Source organism: Mandrillus leucophaeus, unplaced genomic scaffold (assembly GCF_000951045.1).
Source record: "Mandrillus leucophaeus isolate KB7577 unplaced genomic scaffold, Mleu.le_1.0 Scaffold847, whole genome shotgun sequence".
Classification (NCBI taxonomy): domain Eukaryota; kingdom Metazoa; phylum Chordata; class Mammalia; order Primates; family Cercopithecidae; genus Mandrillus; species Mandrillus leucophaeus.
In genome coordinates, this window is record NW_012109219.1 from 289,468 (window position 1) to 311,853 (window position 22,386).

The 22,386-nt window shown below is 37.4% G+C and overlaps 1 protein-coding gene across 1 annotated transcript in view; it reads left to right on the forward strand.

Moving 5' to 3' along the window:
* AGTPBP1 (ATP/GTP binding protein 1) overlaps positions 1-22,386 on the forward strand; it is a 217,377-nt gene that overhangs the window by 40,229 nt on the left and 154,762 nt on the right. Inside the window, 1 exon segment of the mRNA XM_011968515.1 lies at positions 12,899-13,023. Within this exon segment, the coding sequence (XP_011823905.1) occupies positions 12,899-13,023 (125 nt within the window).

Here is a 22,386-nt window from a genome sequence, read left to right on the forward strand (position 1 = left end):
CTGGTTGGCTTAGCTCCTTATTAGCTAGAACTCCGTTTTGTTTTAGTGACTTTTATAGGGTTTATACTATACATCTAGTATACTTATCATAGTCCATCTTTTAGTGATACATCACTTCCTACATAGGATAAAAACCTTTCCATAGGCTGGGCGCGGTGGCTCACGCCTGTAATCCCAGCACTTTGGGAGGCCGAGGCGGGCGGATCACGAGGTCGGGAGACAGAGACCATCCTGGCTAACATGGTGAAACCCCATCTCTACTAAAAATACAAAAAATTAGCCGAGCGTGGTGGCGGGCACCTGTAGTCCCAGCTACTCGGGAGGCTGAGGCAGGAGAATGGCGTGAACCCGGGAGGCGGAGCTTGCAGTGAGCCGAGACCGCGCCTCTGCACTCCAGCCTGGGCGACAGAGTGTTTGTGCTGTTTGTCATACGCTTACTATTACATATGTTATGGACTCAGCACAGTACTTCGTTTTAGTTTAAATAATTATCTTTTAGAGAAATTTAAATAATATATAGTATCGTTGTCTTATCACTCATTTTCTACTTCTTTTTTTTCTTTTTTAAAGAACAGCAATAGGGTCTTGCTATGTTGCCCAGGCTGGTCTGGAACTACTGGTTTCAAGCAGCCCTCTTGCCTCAGCCTCCCAAAGTGCTGGGATTACAGGTCTGAGCCACTGCTCCTGGCTTCCTGGCTGCTTGCTTTTTTTTCTGGAGATAATTCTGTTGTCATACTTATCTTTGTTCTTCTGTGTATAACCTGTCTTTTGCTGTGTGGCTGCTTTTCCCGTTTTCTTTTAAAAATCACTGATTTTGGAAGGTTTGATTATGATGTCCCTCAATATAAGTTTTTTTTTTTTTTTAAATGTTTCTTGTGCCTTTAGTTTATCGAGCTTCTTGGGTATGTAGCTTATCAAAACTGGAAAAATTTTGGCCATAATTTTATTACATATTTCTGTTCTTTTCTGTCTCTCTTCAGGAACTTCAGTTAAATGTATATATCTTTCCTTGAAGTCGGTCCACAGATCACTGCCCTGTCAAATTTTTTCTCTTAATTCTTTTTTCTCTCTCTTTTATTTTGAATACTTTTTATTGCTGTATCCTCAAGTTCACTCATCTTTTTTTCTGACACATAAAATTTGCTGTTTTTCTCATACAAAGTATATTTCATTTCAGACATTGTAGTCTGATTTGGGTCTTTTTAATATTTTTTAAGTGACTAGTTTTGCACACATGTAATATTCTTATTAATTATAATGTTTTTATCTATTCTTTGTTCATTTTGATTGTTCACATTATAGATTGTACTTATCTGTTTCTGTGCATGCCTGGTAACTTTTGATTGGTGAATTTTACCTTCTGCTGTCCTGGACATTTTTGTATTCTTTAAATATTCTTGAGCCTTATTCTGGGATGCAGTTAAGTTACTTCAAAAAAGTGTGAATCTTTTGAGTCTTTGTTTTAATGTTTGTTAGATGGGACTGGAGCTATTCTCAGTCCATCTGACTAAATTATTCCTTACTACTGAGTTTAGACCCCTGTGTGTACTCTATCCAGTGCTCTGTTAGTCATGAGATTTAAAAATTTTGATTGGTGGAAACAGACACAATTCCCTGTCCTGTGATCACCTAGCAGTATTACTTTGAATCCTTTCTGATGATTTTTTTTTCCTAGTCTTGGGTAGTTTCCTCACACTCCTGCACTGATCTATATTCAGCTGTATATTTGAGGGAGGCTTTTTGCAGGTCTCTGGAGTTTTTTCTGTGCAGCTGTCTCTCCTCTGGTCGTCTCTCTTTGGAATTCTAGCCACGATGGTTTTCCTGGCCTCTTAGCGTTACGTCCTTAACTAAAGAATTCTGTTGGGCTGTCTGGGTTCTGCCTTCTTACATTGCCTGAAACTGTCAAGGCTGTAAGCTGGGGCAAGTACTTGGTTTACCTCATTTATTTCCTGTCTTTCCATATTGGTAGGATATGGAAGCCCAAGGCCACCTTTAGTTTTCAGGTGGTAAGTTAGTGGATTTGTTTTATTTTATTTTTGCTTCTGTCTTATTTAACTTCTAATCAGAAATTGACATTTCTTTTAGATGTTGTCCCTCCTATTTGAAACGTATTTCAGTTGGTTTCCGTGGTACCATTGTCTCTTGTTTTTCTTCCCACTTCATTCGCCACTGCTTCTAAACCTACTTATGGGACTTTTTACTCTGTATGACCTCTAAATAGTCCTCAGGACTCATCCTAAACTTTTTCTCCTTTTAACCTCTACAGTGTCCTTAGACAATCTTATTTGAGTCCTGTTGATTTAGATGTCATCTGTAGTGGAGACCAGTCCCTCTATATCTCCATGCCTGTTAAGTATTGCCACCTGGGAGTTTAATAGTTGTCTCCCACATAATGTGTTCCCCCAAATTGAGCCTCTGCAGATCTTTTCATCCTCTAGTGTTACTCTTGAGTCGGTGAAATGACATTCTAACTATGCACAAGTGCAAGCCGTAAATCTAGGAGTCATCCTTGACAATCTTTTCGTTTAGCACTCGTCATCCAGGCTATCATGAATACTATGTTTTGTATCTATCACTAAAAGTAAATCACTTGTCTATGTACTTCTCCATGCCCATTGTTGCTACCTTGACTAGGCTTTTATCATCCCTTTCTAAGACCACTGTAATAGTCTCCTTACTTCTCTGCCTCTACTCTTGATTCCTTTATGTAATCCGTTCACTTCACAAGAGCCAGGAGGCCTTTAAAAATTGTATATCTAAACTTCCAGTTTGAATATCATTGAATAATTCCGTCTTCCCCATCTTTTCCTGGAAATTATTTAAAATACTCAGAAAACTAGGAGGACTAAACAGCCTGATTCTTTGAAAATTCAGTTTTTGGCAAGATTAGGAAACATTAGCTGCAGACTCAGCAATACATGTAAAGGCTGCCAAATGCAACTGGGACATTGGGCAGAAGCCACTTGGGAGGAAGTGAAGATAAGTACATGTAGGGACCAGAGGGCTCAGAATAGCAGATCTCAGAAAGCTCCAGCAAAAATATACTTGTTGAAGGCTTAGGGTGGACCCTAAATTGTTTTGCAGCAATTCGACAACTCACTGTATCTGGGTTGTGCAGAGATGGGAGAACAGTATTTCATGGATGGGACTGGTTCAGAGAAGCAGATCAGACAGGCTATTCAACAATTTTGTAAACCAACAGCATGTACCCAAAGCAGTCTGTCTCTGTGGCAGCGAAGGAGAGAGCCATTCAATTGTGAGACCTAATTAATTTGAAATGCTACCCTGGTCTTCCTTCACCTCCCATCTTTTTATAGGAACTTATACAAGTTACCGATCAAGGAAAATTCAGCTCATTCCATGAGTAATTAAAAGGTACTGTTTAAAAAAAAAAAAAAGGAGAAACAGAGAGTTGTTACCAGAAATAACATTTTTAGGAAGCAGGTGAAAATTCTTATGAAATATTTCACTACAAATTAAAAAATAACAAAACTGATGATGCAGTAACCTCTGTGAAGATGATAAAACAGAAACAGATACATTGAGAGAGGATATTGTGAGTCAGCAGGAAGAGATGAAATGTGAACTGGCAATACTTGAAACAGAAGAGAAAATATCACAGAAAGGACAATTAAATTAGCAGCAGTACCAAAGTAGATAGATGCTATAAAAGCACAGTAAAACACACGAAGAATAGTAATGGAAAAAGTGAACACAATTTAATAGATGTCAACAAATGATTAAAGGGATTAGAGATAAAAGGTTAGATGTGGAAGACTGGCAAAAGAAGTCCAGTATACTTGTAACTGTAATTTCCAAGGAAGGAACGGAAACAGTGGAATAGAATGTGTTATTTAAAAGTTATGTTTTTAGAAATGTATCAAGAAAACTTCTGGTTGAGTGCTGGGAGGGAGAAGGAAGAATGATGACTTAAAACACACAGGCTGTGTCAGAGAAAACTGCGCAGAGTAGGACATATGCAAGATAGCAGAACATATTCTAGAGAAGTTTTGGACCTTAAAGGTAGTCTTTTGGGTAGCTAGGTAAAAAGATAAAATTATATGGGGCAAAAAGAATCAGGCTGCTTCTAACAACAAAGCCTGTTCACCTTGAATTTAAAACTCTCTTGAACAACCCGAGTCAAAGAGGAAATAAAAACAGACATTTGAGAATATCTGGAATACAGTCATGAAAGCAGACGCTAACCTTTGGAAACAGGTGAAGCAGTTCCCGTAAAGGAATTCACATTTTTTCCTTTCCTAATTGACCTATTGGTAAAGACAGGTAAAAGGTAGTATATGTAAGTTGATCTCATAGAAGTAGAGAGTGGAATAGTGGTTATGGGGACTTGGAGAGGTTGTTTTCCCTATTTATAAAGCAATCTGTCAGAGTCTGTTTTTGTCCTCTGTTACGGTGTTTTTACATTGTGTTGTGTTCATGGTGTTCCTGATGTGGACTGTTTGATCACCCCTACAATATAGTAATTGATGTAATTCTTTATAAACATATATTTTGGTTCAGAGAAAAAGTTGGCTGGATGCAGTGGCTCATGCTTGTAATCCCAGCACTTTGGGAGGCCGAGGTGGGTGAATTACCTGAGGTCAGGAGTTTAAGACCAGCCTGGCTGACATGGTGAAACGCTGTCTCTACTAAAAATACAAAAATTAGCTGGGCATGGTGGTGGGCGCCTGTAATCCCAGCTACTCGGGAGGCTGAGGCAGGAGAATCACTTGAACCAGGGAGGCGGAGGTTGCAGTGAGGCGAGATCGCACCACTGTCTTCCAGCCTGGGTGACAGAGCAAGACTCCATCTCAAAAAAAAAAAAAAAAAAAAGCAAGCCACGCGTGGTGGCTTGTGCCTGTAATCCCAGCACTTTGGGAGGCCAAGGCGGGTGGATCACTTGAGGCCAGGAGTTCAAGACAAGCCTGGCCAACATGGTAAAACCCCATCTCTATTACAAAACTTAACTTGGCGTGGTGGCACATGCCTGTAATCCCAGCTACCCTGGAGGCTGAGGCACGAGAATCCCTTGAACCTGGGAGGTAGAGGTTGCAGTGAGCTGAGACTGCGCCACTGAACTCCAGCCTGGGCAACAGAACAAGACCTTGTCTCAAAAAAGAAAAAAAAAATATAGTGTGCTTAATATATATAGCAATGTATTAGTTTAGATATAGGCTAAGCTGATGTAATAGATACCTCAGAATACAAGAATACAATGGCTAAATAGTCAAGCTTATTTCTATTTTATTAACCTAGAGGTGGTTTGTTCAAGGGTGGCAGAATGACTCTGCTTTTCCTGAATATGTGACTTCTATCTCTGGGTCCCAGGTGTTTTCTCTTGGTCTCACTCTATCATAGCCAGTGGGAATGCAGCAAGGATGCACATCTTATTCTTAAAAGCAAAACTTGCAAAGTGGCTCACATCTTATCTGCCTATATGTCACTTGCCAGGACTTGGATACACGGCTATGCCTAGTGTGGTAGTCACAAGGGCTGGTCACATATATTTTAGTTCTCCTTTTGGGCACCTGGCAGGGTTGTATTGTATTTTTTTGAGGTTAATCTGTGGCTGTGTGACTTGCTTTAGCCAGTGAAACGAATCGAAGTGATATTTGTCATTTCCAGGTGAGAGCTTTAAGAGCTAGTGCACTATTTGCCACATCTCTCTCTCTTTTTTTTTCCTCTTGGTTTTGCGAATATGAAAACATCTCTGACAGCCTATGTCATTGAATGAGTCTCCTGCTGACTTGCGCTGTATGTGTGATGTGAGCAGGAATTACACTTTCGTTGTGTTGAATAAGCCAAGGGGATTTGGAGTTGTTCGTTTTGGCAGTATAACCTAGCCCAGAAGTTCTCAAGGTGTTAGCTGTGGACCTTAGAGGAATGCGGTCACAACCATTTTAATAGTAGTACTGAGAGACGATTTGCTTTATTCGCGCTCATTTTCTCATGAGTATAAAGTGCTGTTTTCCAGAGGCCTCATGATGTGTGATACTGTAACAGATTGAATGCAGAAATAGGTATGAGACTGTGTCTTCTACTGAGCCAGACATTAAAAGAGATTTGTAGTAATGTAAAACACTGCCGCTCTTCTCTCTAAATTTTTTCTTTTTTGGTAAAATACAGATACCATTTATAAAAATGTTATGTAACCGATTTATTATTTTAAGTGATTTAATGATGAATGAGTACTTTAACATTTGTTCAGTTTTAATTTGTATTATGGTAAAAAAAATCTATTCCACATAAAGTAGAGGAAAACAAAGTTATGTGTTTAATATTTGGAGAGAAACGTAAAAATGTGATTAAAGCCAGAGTAATAGTTATAATTGAGCAGATATTTCTGAAAGATAAGGTGCATTTTGAAAATAAAGCCATATTGTTTGAAATTGTTTTACTACCATGCATCCTGCGTAATTCTAAAAGTTTTGTATATTTTTATGGTTTTTTTTTTTGCTGCTTTTTAAAAACTGTATTTATGAGGAAGTCTTTATTACCTGCATTTGATTTACATTGTAAGGTGAAAAAGGTAGTGCAATTTATTTATAATGTGAATATAGGTTTTATATCCCTTGCCCTTACTTAAGAAATTATTTGTTGCAGAGACAATATCTGCTTATCATTGGGACTTTTGCAATATTCAAGAAAATTCATATTTTTAGGAAAATAGCTCCAAGATTGAATATAAACTCAAAGAATCAAAAGCAGCATGAGAACAATACAATGAAACAAGTACTTGAGTGATAATGTCCTTAAAATATTTATTTGGGCTGGGTGTGGTGGCATGTGCCTATGGTTTCAACTCTTTGGGAGGCTGATGTGGGAGGATTGCTTCAGCCCAGAAGTTTGATCATCCTGGGCAGCATATAGTGAGACCCTGTCTCTTAAAAATAAATAAATGAAATTATTTTTAAAAATATGCATTTGAAGTTAACTTGATTTGATGTGTTTCACATTGATCATTTTTTCAATTCCATAATTTTCTCACTGTTACATACATAACATTAACAATTACAAATGGAACCTCCCAAAGTTGGTCTCAGCCTTATTTTGATGCATCTAAAAATAGGGTTAGGTGTGTAATCCCAGCACTTTGGGAGACCGAGGTGGGGGATCAGGACGTCAGGAGATCAAGACCATCCTGGCTAACACGGTGAAACCCCATCTCTACTAAGAATACAAAGAAATGAGCTGGGCGTGGTTGCGGGCGCCTGTAGTCCCAGCTACTCAGGAGGCTGAGGCAGGAGAATGGCGTGAATCCGGGAGGCGGAGCTTGCAGTGAGCAGAGATCGCGCCGCGGCACTCCAGTCTGGGCGACAGAGCCAGACTCAGTCTCAAAAAGAAAAAAAAAAAAAAAAAAAGAAAGAAAGGGTTAGGTGGGGAAGATACATTTCCCCCGCTAAGTGTCTTTATTTAACATTCTTCTGCTTTGCAGTGTAGTATCTTAAATTGCTCATTAGTAGCTTTCGTTCATTTGCATCCCACCACCCTCAGATTTTCTAAACCCAAAATGTAGTCAAATGGCAGAGCTGCCCTCTGGTGTTCACCCTCTGACTCTCAACGTGTCAACCAACAGTCTTACAAATTTTAGAACTGAATTGGGAAGTAGCTTAGAATATAATTTTGTTCCACTTTCCTTCCGTAGATAAAAATAAAAATAAATTGATTTAACTGTTTATTTCCATTTATTTGCCTTTAAAAAATTTATCCATCATTTGAAAAAGCATGATTTTCACAGAGGAATCACTAAGATGCAAGTCGTTTTTTTATAGTGGTAAATTTATTTTAATTGGTGTAATTAATTTTAACTGGCCAGGGTTACTGGCAAAGCAAGCTCTTAATTTTAGGACCTGCATTCTATTCAGTGTGTTTTGTATGTTTGTGAATTCTTTTATGTTGAATTTTTTAAAATAGACGTTTTATTAACTGCTGAAAAAAATAACAGATGATCTTTTAAAAGAAAAATAATGAAAAACAAAATGGTCAGTTATTAAATTTCAGAATGTTGGTTTCTGTGAATGTGAATTTCTCTCAAATCTGGGTTACAGAAATTTTTAAGAAGATGTGTTTGCTCTCTGGTATACAGATTGTGGTGACTTGTATACCGTTTCTCACCAAAAAGAACCAGATCAAGATCACTGAATGTACAGGATAAGCCTAAGAGAGCAGTTCTCAAACTTTTTGGCTTTAGACCCTTTTTCTATTATAAATTAATGATACTCCAAAAAACTTTTGTTCATGCGGATTATTTTATCTGTTGATAGTTATCATATAACAAATTAAAACCCATAATTTATCATATTACAAATTTATATCAATTCATTTAAAAATAATAAACCCATTGCATAACATATAATGTTTTTGCATTAAAAATAACTGTGCTTTCCTAAACAAAATAGATTTGGTAAGAAGAGTGGCATATTTTATTACATTTTTGCAGACCTTATTAATGTATGGCTTAATAGAAAACAGATTCTCTTATCTGCTTCTGAGTTTACATGTTATATGTAAATATATATACAGGTACATATTTTTTGTGTGTATTGTATTGTTGAAGGATATGAAGAAACATGTCTGGGTTCACACAGAAATATATAGTAAAGGAAGGAGTACTTTTGTAGCCTTTTTAGATTGTTGTCCTTTGATTTATGGTGGAGAAAAATAAAATTGTGTGTTCACTATTTGGAGAAAAGCAGTAAAAATGTGATCAAAGCAAAAATAATAGTTAAAATGCAGAACAAACAGTTTTAAATGAAAATGTGCTTTGGAAATAAAGCCATATTATTTGAAATTCAAATTGAAATTGATATTCCTTGATATTACACTAAAACTTGGTAAGTGTTAGTGTCTGAAATGTTAGTTACGATATGGAATCTGAAACCATATTAGTGAACTTTTGTACTCTGTTATGTTAAAATCCGTTGGTCTATCTTGCACTTAAAATAGTTCTTTTACCCATGTCTGATTTTGTAACACCATGCATTGGTCATTCGGTACTGATTTAGTTATGCAAATCTCGTAAAAGTTGATTGATACTTTTTTTTTTTTTTTTGAGACGGAGTCTTGCCCTATCACCCAGGCTGGAGTCCAGTGGCACAATCTCAGCTCACTGTAGCCTACATCTCCTGAGTTCAAGCGATTCTCCTGCCTCAGCCTCCCAAGTAGCTGGGATTACAAACGTGTGCCTCCACGCCTGGCTAAGGTTGGTATTTTTAGTAGAGACAGGGTTTCACTGTGTTGACCAGACTGGCCTCGAACTCTTGACCTCAAGCGATCTGCCCACCTCGGCCTCCCAAAAGTGTTGGAATTACAGGCATGAGCCACTGCGCCGAACTGGGTTGACACATTTTTTTACACAATATTAAAAAATTATATTTGTTAATATCACCATTGATTTTATGAGAAAATTCTTTAAATATTGAGACACTGTCAAGGTCATTATGGTAGATCAGTGTTTTCCAAAATTCCAATTTTTGCTTGAAAGCTCAAATTTTATCATCAGCAACAAATCTATTAGTTGTTTCCTTTGAAGTGACAGGCTCACTTTGCTTATCTCCATGAAAAGAAAATGGCAAAGGCCAGGCATGGTGGCTCATGCTTGTAATCCCAGCACTTTGGGAGGCCAAGGTGGGTGGATCACTTGAGGTCACAAGTTCGAGACCAGCCTGGCAAACGTGCTGAAACCCCTTCTCTACTAAAAATACAAAAATTAGCTGGGTGTAATGGCTCATGCCTGTAATCCCAGCTGCTCAGGAGGCTGAGGCAGGAGAATCGCTTGAACCTGGGAGGCGGAGGTTTCAGTGAGCTGAGATTGCACCACTGCACTCTAACCTGGGTGACAGAGTGAGACTCTGTCTCAAAAAAAAAAAAAAAAAAAGAAAAAATGTCTGGCAAAATATCCCAGTCTGAATAATCATTGTTTGTCCATCGTGTTTTTGAAGTAAAAATGATGTTCTGTGGAAAAAAGTGGCTGGTTTAGCTTGTCATTGAGACAGTTGCATGTATTTTCTTCCAAGATAACCGTCGTATTTCAATATGCAGCAGAAATGTTTTTATGCACACAGAATATTAAGATGATGTACACTCATGGGTAAAGCTGGCATTCTCTTTAAACTACAAATTCATGGTGAATTTGTGAAAATAGTGAAAACTTTGGTCAGTGAAAAATGCACTATTAGAACAGTTTGGTGTCACTGCCTTCATTTTGCTGCAATGCCAACTCTTTACCCATCATTGCCTTTGGACCATTGGTGCAAATGTCAACACAATGTCAAAGGTAAATAATATGTTAGTATTTTAATGAAAATTGTCTTTGGCCTTGCACATTTTCTGAAAGGGTTTCAGGTACCCTTAGTGGTTTTTTTCTTTTTTTTTTTTTGGTATCTCTGTTTTATTTTCTGTGGTAACAAACATTTAAGAATCAGATAAAACAAGGGGCCCCTGAGCACCCAAGGGCCAGTACAGGCTGCCCATGAGGCCCTCACAGGAAAGCAACTGTGTCAGTTTTCCTGGTTTTGATATTGTCCTACAGTTATGTGATATGTAACCATTGGGGAAACTGAATGAAGGTTACAAAGCACCAGTCTACTATTTTTGCAACTTCCTGTGAATCTATAATTACTTCAAAATAAAAAGTTAAAAAAATTACTGTGTGGAAATGGATTATTGGGCACAAGAAGGGAAGCAGACTAGTCACGAGATTGTGAGAGATGATGATTGCTTGGATGTGGGTAGTAATAGTAGAAATGGAGAGAAGTGAATGGATTTGAGGTGTTTTAGAGATAGTGCTTGTATTATGTTGCAGTGTGGAAAAGGGAGTCTAGATATTTATGTTGAGCAACTGAATTCATGTGAATTTGAGAAGGTTAGGATTGGAGGAGGAGTAGGTTGAGAGGAGGAACAGAAGTTTTACACTGGGCTCGTTAGGTTAGTGAAGCTATCAGAGGTTGAGGCTGCTGTTGAACGCAGGAGCCAAGCAGCATACAGATAATAATTAGAGCTGTGGGATTAGATGGGATCACTCAAGGCAAAAGTATAGTGAGTAAAGAGAAGTGGCCTGGGACAGAGCTGCTGGGGGAGACGTCAGTGTCTAGAGGTGTGTCAGAGGGGATCTCAAAGAAGGGGCAAGAGGAGGAAAATCAGGCGAGTATAGAGTCATTGAATCCCAAAGAAGAAAGTGTGTTAAGAAAAGAGGAGATAACTGGGTTGTGTGGTGCAGAGATGTGAATATGTTGGGATTAGAAGTGACCACAGGAGGCTTTTTGGAGATTTCAAGAGTTCAGAAGGCAACCTGGTGGTTTGAAAAGTGAACAATATGTGGGGAAACGGAGAGAGCAGTACATACTTCTCTTTGGAGGTATATCAGAGAAACCGCTGGTAGGAGCTCCTAGATCATACTTGTGTACCTACAAATCTGATTAATTGAAGGGGAAAGATAGATGAGGGATCAGAGAAAGTATAATTGAAAGACAAAGCAAGTACTTTGAGAATGAAAGGGACTGGGAGCAAGTGTATGAGTGGATTGTTCTTTGAATCTCAATGTACCAGCCAAATAGAGCCCGTTAAAAGTAAGAACATGTAACTCTTCTGCTCAGAAATTTCCCATCTCACTCATTCATTGTACAAGCCAAAGCCCTTAAAATGGCCTACAAGCCTCTAAGCAATCTGCTATTTTTCTCTGTTCTCTCCCTGCCTACCCCCAGCTCTGACCTTGTTCCTCACTGTCTCCTCCAGCCACACTGGCCACCTCATTGTTCATAGAACTTAGCAGGTTTGCTCCTGCCTGGGGATCCTGGAGCTTGCACCTCCGTTTTTCTGGACAGCTCCTTTTGCCGGTATCTGCATGGCTTACTCACTTACTTCTTTCAGGCCTTTTCTTAAATGGTGCTTTTTCAGTGGTCTTCTCTGACCATGCTGTCGAAAACTGTCTCTCTCTCCCTGCACTTTTTATTCCCCCAACGTGCTTTTTCTCCATAGTACTTCCCATCACCTGACATATAAAATGTACATATTTACTTATTTGACTTGTTTCTCACCATAAGAATGTACACTCTATGCGGGGTAGGAATTTTTGCTTGTTTTGTTTACACTATATTGACAATACCAAGATCAGTACCATATGTACAGTTGTTTTTTTTTTTTTTTTGCTCTGTCATCCAGGCTGGAGTGCAATGGCACAATCTCAGCTCACTGCAACCTCCGCCTCTTGGATTCAAGCAATTCTCCAGTCTCAGCCTCGCAAGTAACTGGGATGACAGGCATGTGCCACACGCCTGGCTAATTTTTTTGTATTTTTAGTAGAGATGGGGTTTCACCATGTTGGCCAGGCTGATCTCGAACTGACCTCAAGTGATCCACCCGTCTCGGCCTCCCAAAGTGCTGGGATTACAGGTGTGAGCCACAGCACCCGGCCTATGTACAAATATTTGTATGATAAATAGAAACAGGGAAGAAAGAACATAGGTGGAGGATAGGTAGGCCTAAGGATTTGGTGACAGGAAAGTGAGTGTATTCTTGCTAGATTTATACCAGTTATGAAGCAGGGCACTAATTGAGAATGGAGTGGGATGGGAAGGATTATCAGAGTTTTGAGGAGAGCAGAGTAAGTGTAAAAAGTCTTTGAGAGTGGAAAGGTGAACTTTCCAGGTGTGATGTAAGGTTACTGAACAGGGTTGAAGGGATATTTGTGATTTGTGATTTTCTGAAATAGAATGTGTTTCTCACTTAAGTCAGTAGAATTTTAACAATATTAAACTATAGAACAGAGTAAGGAAGTGCAATGTGTAAATGCTTACTGTTTTTAAAAGAATAGAATTATTTTTTAAACAGTGATCATTATAGTATTGAATTTACACCATCGATTTAGAATGTGCCCTAACTAACCCTATATTCTTTTTAGCCTTACCAATAATTCTAGGATCGTGGGACTCCTGGCTCAGCTGGAGAAGATCAATGCTGAACCTTCAGAATCAGACACTGCCCGATATGTTACATCAAAAATTCTTCATCTGGCTCAGAGTCAAGGTAAACATTGATCTCTTTGTTTTTGAAACGAATTCTTTAAAAGTGGATGCTAAAAATGTTCAAACTTCTAATGAATGGTTGATTTTCCACAAAAATTGAACTTTCAGGCCAGACCCGGTGGCTCACACCTGTAATCCCAGCACTTTGGGAGGCCGAGGTGGGCAGATCACGAAGTCAGTAGTTCGAGACCAACCTGGCCAATGTGGTGAAACCCCATCTGTACTGCAAAATACAAAAAGTAGCTGGGTGTGGTGGCATGCGCTTACAGTCCCAGATACTCGGGAGACTGAGGCAGAAGAAACGCTGGAACCTGGGAGGCGGAGGTCTCAGCAGTAAACTGAGACCAGCCTGGGTGACAGAGCGAGACTCCGTCTCAAAAAAAAAAAAAAAAAGAATCAAACTTTCTCAAATTGACTCAAGAATAGAAAACTGAGTAACTCTGGAGGAAATTGATCTTCAAAGCATTGTTTCTAATAATGATTACAATTTTACTTATGTATGATTGCCACCCTCCAATTTACAGACAGTACCGAATTCCAGTGCTACTTGATATAGATTTTTGGCAAACAGATATCAAGTAGCATAGAATATTGGTTATTTTGTGGTCCTCACTTTGAGATTCAAGCTCTACCATTTAGTGGTTGGGTACCTTAGGGAAGTTATTGAATTTCTAGGATGTATAGTAGCTATACCATCTCTGAAGTAGAGGTCACAAATATCATGGGATTGTCATGAGATTTACATGAGAAGCATATAAAAAGAATGTTTAAAATGTTCTATAAATGTCCTCTGTAATTAGACATTATTTTTATATTTTATGATGGTAATAGTACTAAATGGATTTCAATACCCTGACGGAGTACACAAATAGTATTGACTTTGTACTTAGGAACATAATGTGAAAAGGCTCAAATAAAACATTAGGGAATTAAGTCTATACATGGAAATATGAATATCATTGTTAAAGAACACATTTCACTGGGCGTGGTGGCTCAAGCCTGTAATCTCAGCACTTTGGGGGGCCGAGGTGGGTGGATCAGGAGGTCAGGAGATTGAGACCATCCTGACTAACACTGTGAAACCCCATCTCTACTAAAAAATAGAAAAAATTAGCCAGGCGTGGTGACGGGCGCCTGTAGTCCCAGCTACTTGGGAGGCTGAGGCAGGAGAATGGTGTGAACCCGGAAGGCGGAGCTTGCAGTGAGCCAAGATCGCCCCACTGCACTCCAGCCTGGGCGACAGAGCAAGACTCCATCTAAAATAAAAAATAAAAAATAAAAAGAACACATTTCAGTAATGCAAGATGGTTTAGTATCAGGAAATGTGTCAGTATAACATTATCTGAACAGGTCAAATAAAATCCATGTAATTATCTTAATAGATAGTAAAAAGGACTTTGGTAAGACTAAAAACTGTGCATGATTTAAATAAGAGAAAACCAGCAGCTACTTTAATATTTAACAGTGCACATAAAAGGTATTTCTGTTAGAATTAAGGTTCAATAATTATAATCTTTATTTAATTTTTAAAAACTTCATTATTCTGGAGGCTTAGGTCATTCACATAAGATGTTTGGCAGGCATTTACTGTTTCGAGAGCTCGGTATCTGTTAACCCTTCTTCTTGTTCATAGACACTTATATTTATTTTGATCACTTCCTCCCATGTAGCCCATGCATTTGGGGGATAGTTGATACCACTCCATTGTTTCTCACGTAATTTAAAATACTTGTACCTTTGAATTAAGAAAGCCACTGTATTGGATTCCAGGCTCTGGAAATATTGTACTTATTAACTAAGGCAACTAATGAACAAGGATGTTCATTGTATCAGTGCAAAATTAAATGTGCCAGGTATATTCACTGCATTGTCATGTGAAATACCTCCTTCTCAAAAAAACCAAAAAAAAAACCCAACAAAAACAAAAGAAAATGAATCCTTCAGACCTATAGATAAACACTTTTGTCCATTGCCCCTACCACTGTAGACTCTTCTTTGTGTCACAACCTAGAAACCCCTACTCCAGCATTACCACTGAAAATACTCCTAACCATACCTCTGTCAGAGAATGACCCTCTTCCCACCTTTTCAGCCACCACTGGAGTCTAACTCCTGAATACTGTCCCTTGGGGTGTGTAAACCAACACAGTATAAGTTGGTAGTGAAAGATTGTCCCAACCTTTATAGGATAATCCAGTTAGCTACCCATTTGGGAGAAAAAGTTTGGAATTTATAGTTGAAAAAAGAAATGCAAACAACCAAGAAATGTACAGAAATTTTCTTTACTCCCTTACAGTTCAGGAGAACTGCTAATGAAAACAACCAAGATATCTTTCACTAGTCAGATTGACAGAAATTAGAATGACAATGTCTGGTGCTGTTGAAGGCACGGGGAAAGGGTACTTTCATATACTGTTGGAGGTGTAGTAATTATTACAAACTTGGAGAAAATAATCTGGCAATGTGTACTAAAACAAATTGCACCTGGTATTTGACCCAGCACCTGGTATTTGATTTTTACTTTAAGAAATATATATATATATAAAATTTTTATTTTTATTTATTTTATTTATTTTTGAGACAGTCCCTCTCACTCTGTTGCCCGGGCTGGATTGCAGTGGCGCAGTCTCGACTCACTGCAACCTCCACCTACCTCCCTGGTTCAAGCCATTCTTCTGTCTCAGTCCCCTGAGTAGGTGGGATTACGCCAGCTAGGCGTATGCCACAACACCCGGCTAATTTTTTATATTTTTGGTAGAGATGGAATTTCACCGTGTTGGCAAGGCTGGTCTCCAACTCTTGACCTCAGGTGATCTGCCCACCTCGGCCTCCCAAAGTGCTGGGATTACAGGTGTGAGCCACCGTGCCCAGCCAAGAAATATATTTTAACTGAAATAAAAGTGCTAGTTAGAGAGAGTATAGAGATATTCATTGTGGCATTATTTGTAATGTCAAAGGTCAAGAAACAACTTAAATGTTTATCATTTAGAGAATGTGTGAATAATTTTTGATATAGCCAAACTGGAAATTTATAGTCATATTATGCAGCTATTACGAATAATACATTATTTATGATGGGGACTCTTGTAACCCCCACACCCAGACTTACCCCAAACTAATTAAATCTTATTGTTAAAGCTTTTCAGATGATTCTAAAATTGAGAGCTACTGCTGTAGACAGGGAATGACTAGTGTTTTCTGGGACGGGCCAGATAGACATATTTTAGGCTTTGTGGGCCATACAGTCTCTGCCCTGTAGCATAAAAACAGCCACAGATGATATATAAAGAAACAGGCATGGCTGAGTTCCTATAAACTTTATTGTAGACACTGAAAAAAAAATTATAATTGAAACACAGTTCAAATGTGTAACTATATGCACTCTCTTGGAGGCTTAAATTTAGTATATTACGTACAGCAAGATTCTTTAGTTCATATGACTGTAAATGTATATAGTCTCATTTTTGTATAAAATATGTGTAGTCTCATTTTTTGTATAAAATAAACCATTATATTTGTATATAATATTTATATGAGCCAGGCCAAAAGATAAAAGGAAGGATGCATATCAAATTGTTAGCAGTAGCTATATTGATGAGATAGGAATGGAGGAGAGTAAGGTAAGCTAATTTTGTTTCAGACACTTTTAAATTGTTGCAACAAGCATATACTACTTATGTATTTAAATGATATAAAAAACCAACCCCTACAACACATTTTATTCACACTATGAACTTATACATTTCCATAATTTGCCTCTCGTTAACTACTTATGTACAGTGAACATGGTTATCTCTTGCAATTTCCCTTTAGCTTTTTTCCTAGAAACATTTATATTATCTATTTTCAGGCAAATGGTTAATTTGTTGGCCCATGGTTGTTGCTAATCTTTCCTTATAATCCTTTTAGTTTCTATAGAGTAGGGAATGTCATTCCTGATTTTGATGGTGCCCTCTCTTTTTTCTCGGTCAGCTCATTAGTTCTCAACCAGGAGTGATTGCGTTTGCCCCACTTTTCCCCACAGGGGCATTGGCAATGTTTGGTGACATTTTTAGTTGTAAATTTTTTTTTAGTGGGGCTTACTGGAATCTGTTGGATGGAAGCCAGAGATGTTGCTGAACATTCTGTAATATATAGATCAACCCCCCACAAGAAAGAATTATCTGTCTCAAAATGTCAAGAGTGCTGAGGTTAGGAAACCCTAGGCTAGCTATAAGTTTGTCAATTTTGTTGATATTGTTAAAGAACCAACTTCTGGTTTAATTGATTTTCCCTTTTGTTTCATTGATTTCCTTCTTTTGTTTATTGCTTTCTTCCTTCTACTTGTTTTGAGTTTAATTTGCTCTTTCCTCGCCTTTTTTTTTTTTTAAATTTTGAGACAGTGTTTCATTCTTGTTGCCCAGACTGGAGTGCAATGGTAAGATCTCCGCTCACTGCAACCTCTGTCTCCTGGATTCAAATGATTCTCCTGCCTCAGCAACCCCGAGTAGCTGGGATTACGGGCACCTCTCACCACACCGGGCTAATTTTTTGTATTTTAGTAGAGACGGGGTTTCAACATGTTGGCCAGGCTGATCTTGAACTCCTGACCTCAGGTGATCCACCCGCCTCAGCCTTCCAGAGCGCTGGGATTACAAGGCATGAGCCACCGCGCCTGGACGCCATTTTCTTACAGTGGATGTCTAGATTATTTATTTTGAGACCTTTTTTTCTACTGGAGGCATTCAAAGCCATAGATTTTCCTGTAAACACTGCCTTAGCTACATTCTACAAATTTTGATATATTGTATTTTTGTTTTCATTCAGTTGACAATACCTTCTGATTTTCTTTGTGATTTTTTTTTGACCCATAGGTTTTTTTAGAAGTGTGTTGTTTAATTTCCCAATATTTCAGGAATTCTTAAATTTCCTTCTGTTGATTTCTAATTTAATTCTGTTGTGGCCAGAGAATATACTTTGAATTATTTCAATTCTTGGAATTGCTTGAGACTTGTTTTATGACCTAGTTTATGGTTTCTCCTGAAAAATGTTCCGTGCCTGCTTGAAAAGAATGTATATTCTGCTGTTGTTGGGCGAAGTGTTCTATACATATCAATTAGGTCAGGTTAGTTGATAGTGTTGTTCAGATCTCTTATACACTGTTGATCTTCTATTCAGGTGCTCTGTTAATTATTAAGAGGTGTTAAAATGTTATTAAATTGTGTATTTATTTTTTAATTTTGGCAGGTTTTGGTTAATGTATTTTGAGGCCCTGTTGTTAGCTGTATATACATTTATAGTTGTTTCATTTTCCTGATAGTTTGCCTCTTCCATCATTGTGAAATATTGCTTGTTGTCTCATAATGGTTCTAGACTTAAAGTTCATTTTGTCTAATGGTAATATCACCACTCCAGCTGCCTAATGATTACTCATTGCGTATCATACCTTTTTTCATTCCTTTTACTTTGAACCTGTTTGTACCTTCAAATCTAAAGTGTGTTTCTTGAAGATAACATATTGTTGGATCTTGCTTCTTAACTAGTCTGAGTGTTTTAGTGCTTCCACTTTAATGCATTTATTAATATTATTGGATTTACATCTGCCATTTTGCTATTTGTTTTGTTTCATTTGTTTTCCATTCTTCTCATTCTTTCACTGCTTTTGTGTTATCTAACTTTAAGACATTGTAGGTCTTTTCTTAGTGGTTCCTGTAAGGATTAAAATGTGCATCTTTTTACAGTGTACTGTGGTGCACTTAATTCCAGTCAGTATCAAAACTCCCCATTATAGCTCCATTTCCTTCTCACTCCTTATGCTGTTATTGATTTACATGTTATGTTTATACATACTAGAATCCCAGCAATACAGTGTTATAATTATTGCTTACACATCTTATGCTTTATAAAGAAGTTCTGAATGAAGAGCGGGATTAAGAGCCAACAGATTGATAGTTAAAGTAACAGGGGTGGAATTAAGTTTCCTTAGAAGGAGATGTAGAGTGAAAAAGCTGAGGCTTGTGTCCTGGGAACTGTGCACATTTAGATAGGGCTCTAAGGGGGTCTTGTGAAGATAATCAAGTGCGTTCACATGATTTTATGTCTTTGATGTTTTACCCCTTTATCATTACGGAAAGTTTCTCTTTATCTCTGGTAGTGTTCTTTGTCTGAAGTTTATTTTGTCTGATATTAGTATAACCCTTCAAGCTTTCCTGCGGTTGTTGTTTTGCATGATACAGTCTTTTCCATTCTTTTACTCCCAACCTTTTTGTGTCATTGAATCCAAAGTATGATTTCTGTAGACAGCATATAGTTGGATCTTTTTTAAAAAAATACTTAACCAGTTTGACAGTCTGAGTGTTTCATTTGAGCATTTGGTCTGTTAACATTGAATGTAGTTGTTGATTGGATTTAGGTCTGCAATTTTATTTTTTCTTTGTCTTTTATGTTTTTTATTCCTTTTCTTCCTGTCCTACCCTATTTTGGATTATTTGTTTTTTTTTTAGAATTTTGTTTTAATTTACCTATTGGCTTTTTAGTTATACCTCTTTTCATTTTTAAGAAGTAATTTCTTTGAAGATTGCAGTAAATGTCATTAACTTTTCACAGTTTGCTTAGAATTATTATTGTTACTTCATGTAAATTTAGAATCTTAAATTTTTTCTGCCGTTCTTCAGCTGTAATTGTCATATATATCTACATCTATATACATTACAATACAATTTTTGCTTTATCCAGTCATGTATGTTTTAAAGACATTAAGAAGAAAAAAGGTAGAATTTACATTTGCAGAGATATTTACCATTTTGAAAGCTCTTTATTATTTTCTAAGATGTGAGTTTGGTCTGGTGCCATTTCTCTTTAGCCTACAGAATTTTGTCATTTCCAGTAGTTCAGATTGGCTGTGGAAGATTTTTTTTTTTTTCTTAATCTGACAGTGAATTTATTTCACCATTTTTGAAGGATATTTTTACTGGATATAGAATTCTGGGTTGGCAGTTTCATCATTGTCATCATCTTTTAGCATTTTAAAGTGTGCTTAAAATTGTGTTTCCACCATTTTATGGCCTCCATAATTTCAAATGAGAACTCTGTTGTCATTTGAATCTTTGTTTTCCTGAATGTTATATGTGATTTTTTTCTAGCTGATTTCAGGATTTTTTTTTTTGGTTTTACTTTTCAAGTTTGACTGGCTGTAGTTTTCTTCATAGTTATCCTGCTTGTAATTCACTGATATTCTTGAATCTGTAAATTTCTATCTTTAGCCAAATTTGGGACATTTTTGGTTGCTCAATTTTTTTCTCCCTTATTTTCTCTATTTGTCTTGTGGAAGTATGATTATACATATGTTAGATTTTTGGTATTTTTTTCAGCTATTGTTGAGGCTTGTATCTTTTAAGTTTAATTCTCTGTTATTTGGGTTGGATAATTTCTGTTGTTCTATTGTCAGTTTCACTGCCTCTTTCCTATGCATTCTTCCAGTTAGCTGTCTGATAATTTATTTCAGGTGTTACTTTCTTTATTCTCAAGGGTGCACTTGGTTCTTTTGCTTTTGTAGTTTCTATTTCTCTGCAGTGTTTTCCCGTCTTTTCATTCATTGTGTACTTCTTTAATGTCATTTATTATAATAGCTGCTTTAAAATTCTTGTCTGTAAATCTAAATCTAACATTCAGATAATTGAAGCTGTTGAAGAAAGAATACAGCATTATAATAACTGGGAAGGATTATATTTAAAGAAACCAAAGGAAGATGCAGTAGTCAACAGTACTAAGTGTTAGGAAGGTTAGTTAAAGTTCTTTTTGGTTGGATTATTAACAAATTATTGATCACAACAAAAGCACTTTTCAAGTGATAGGATTAGATGGAAGATTACAGTATGTTATAATGTGAGTGGCAAATGAAATAATCACAGGGAATATAGAGTACTTGTTTGAGGAGCTTCACTGAGAAAGAAAAGAGGGAAATAGAGGGGGAGGCAGGGTAAAATAAGATTTGGTAAGCATGTGGAATAATAAAAAGTGTATTTATTGGTTGAGGAGGAACAACCGATAGTTGGTAGAGGTTGAAGATAAAGGTTCATAAGAACATAGAAAGGATGGAATTCAGAACATAGATGAAGGGACATTTCTTCCTAACCTCCACTTCCCTGCTCCTCTCTGCCATTTATTGGCAGAAGGAATGCAAGACTGTCAAGGATTTTGGTACAGGAGCATATACAGTTTGGTTGTTATTAGTAAAATGTTTTGTTAACTATTACTTTGCTTCATTTTAATGAGGAAAAATTTAGGTTCTGAGAAGTCCAGAGAATGAGAGGAAAGATTGAGGGCTACTATAAATGTTGGATTAGCTATAGGCTATGGCAGGGCCCATGGTGATGGATGTGAGCTAAGATAAGTGAAAGGAGCAGTTTTGTGTTCCCAAGTGAGGTTGGAATTCATTAATTTTATGGTATTAACAGTCTTAAATTGTGGTGTTATTTTAACTCTGATGTAGGAGTAGGGAACTTAGCTTTTTGGGATTCACTTCTGTATCAGGGTTTGTGGTGGGAAAGTTGGTGGGGGTGGATGTGCTTGGAATCCAAGTTAAGCATGGAGGGGACTGATACTGTGGGAAAACAGTGCTACCTCACACTGAATAAGAAGTTTCAACAAAGATGACAGTGAGGTTTATATAGTCTTTATAAAGGAAAGATGAATAGCAGTGTTAGGAGGTTATGGTCCATAATTAAAAGATTAGAGGTTAAGATATCAGAGGCAGAGCAGTTTGAGGTCCTGAGAATGGCCCTTCAGAATGTTGATGAATTGGAGCACAGAGGGAAGGATTTTGTTATGAGGTCAAGAAACTATGGAACTAGGTATTTGAATGAATTTTCTACATTGGCATTGAAGTCTCCCAAGATCATGGCAGAATTTGGAGTAGAATAGAAAACTGTTAGTCTGAACACCTAATTCTCATTTAGTGTGAGGCGTAAACAAAACAGTGGTGAATGTTAACAAGGGGAGGCTGCATTATACTGTCTTCAAAGGAAGAGAGTTTTTTTACCCTTCATGGAGGTGAAAATGTAATGGCTTGTTAGTGGTGATGTTAATATTGAAAAATAATTTGGCTTTAATATTAAATCGGGGGCCTTTAAAATACTATATCAAGGATACATTAGATATTTGAAACAGTGTTTTATTTTACAACTCAATATTTTTTGGTGGAGGCAGCAGGGCTGCCTTGAACAGTGAGATCACTTGAACACAGGAAGGGGATCATCACACACTGGGTCCTATTGTGGGAAGGCGGGGGGTGAGGGATAGCATTAGGAGATATACCTAATATAAATGACGAGTTAATGGGTGCAGCACACCAACATGGCACATGTATAGATATGTAACAAACCTG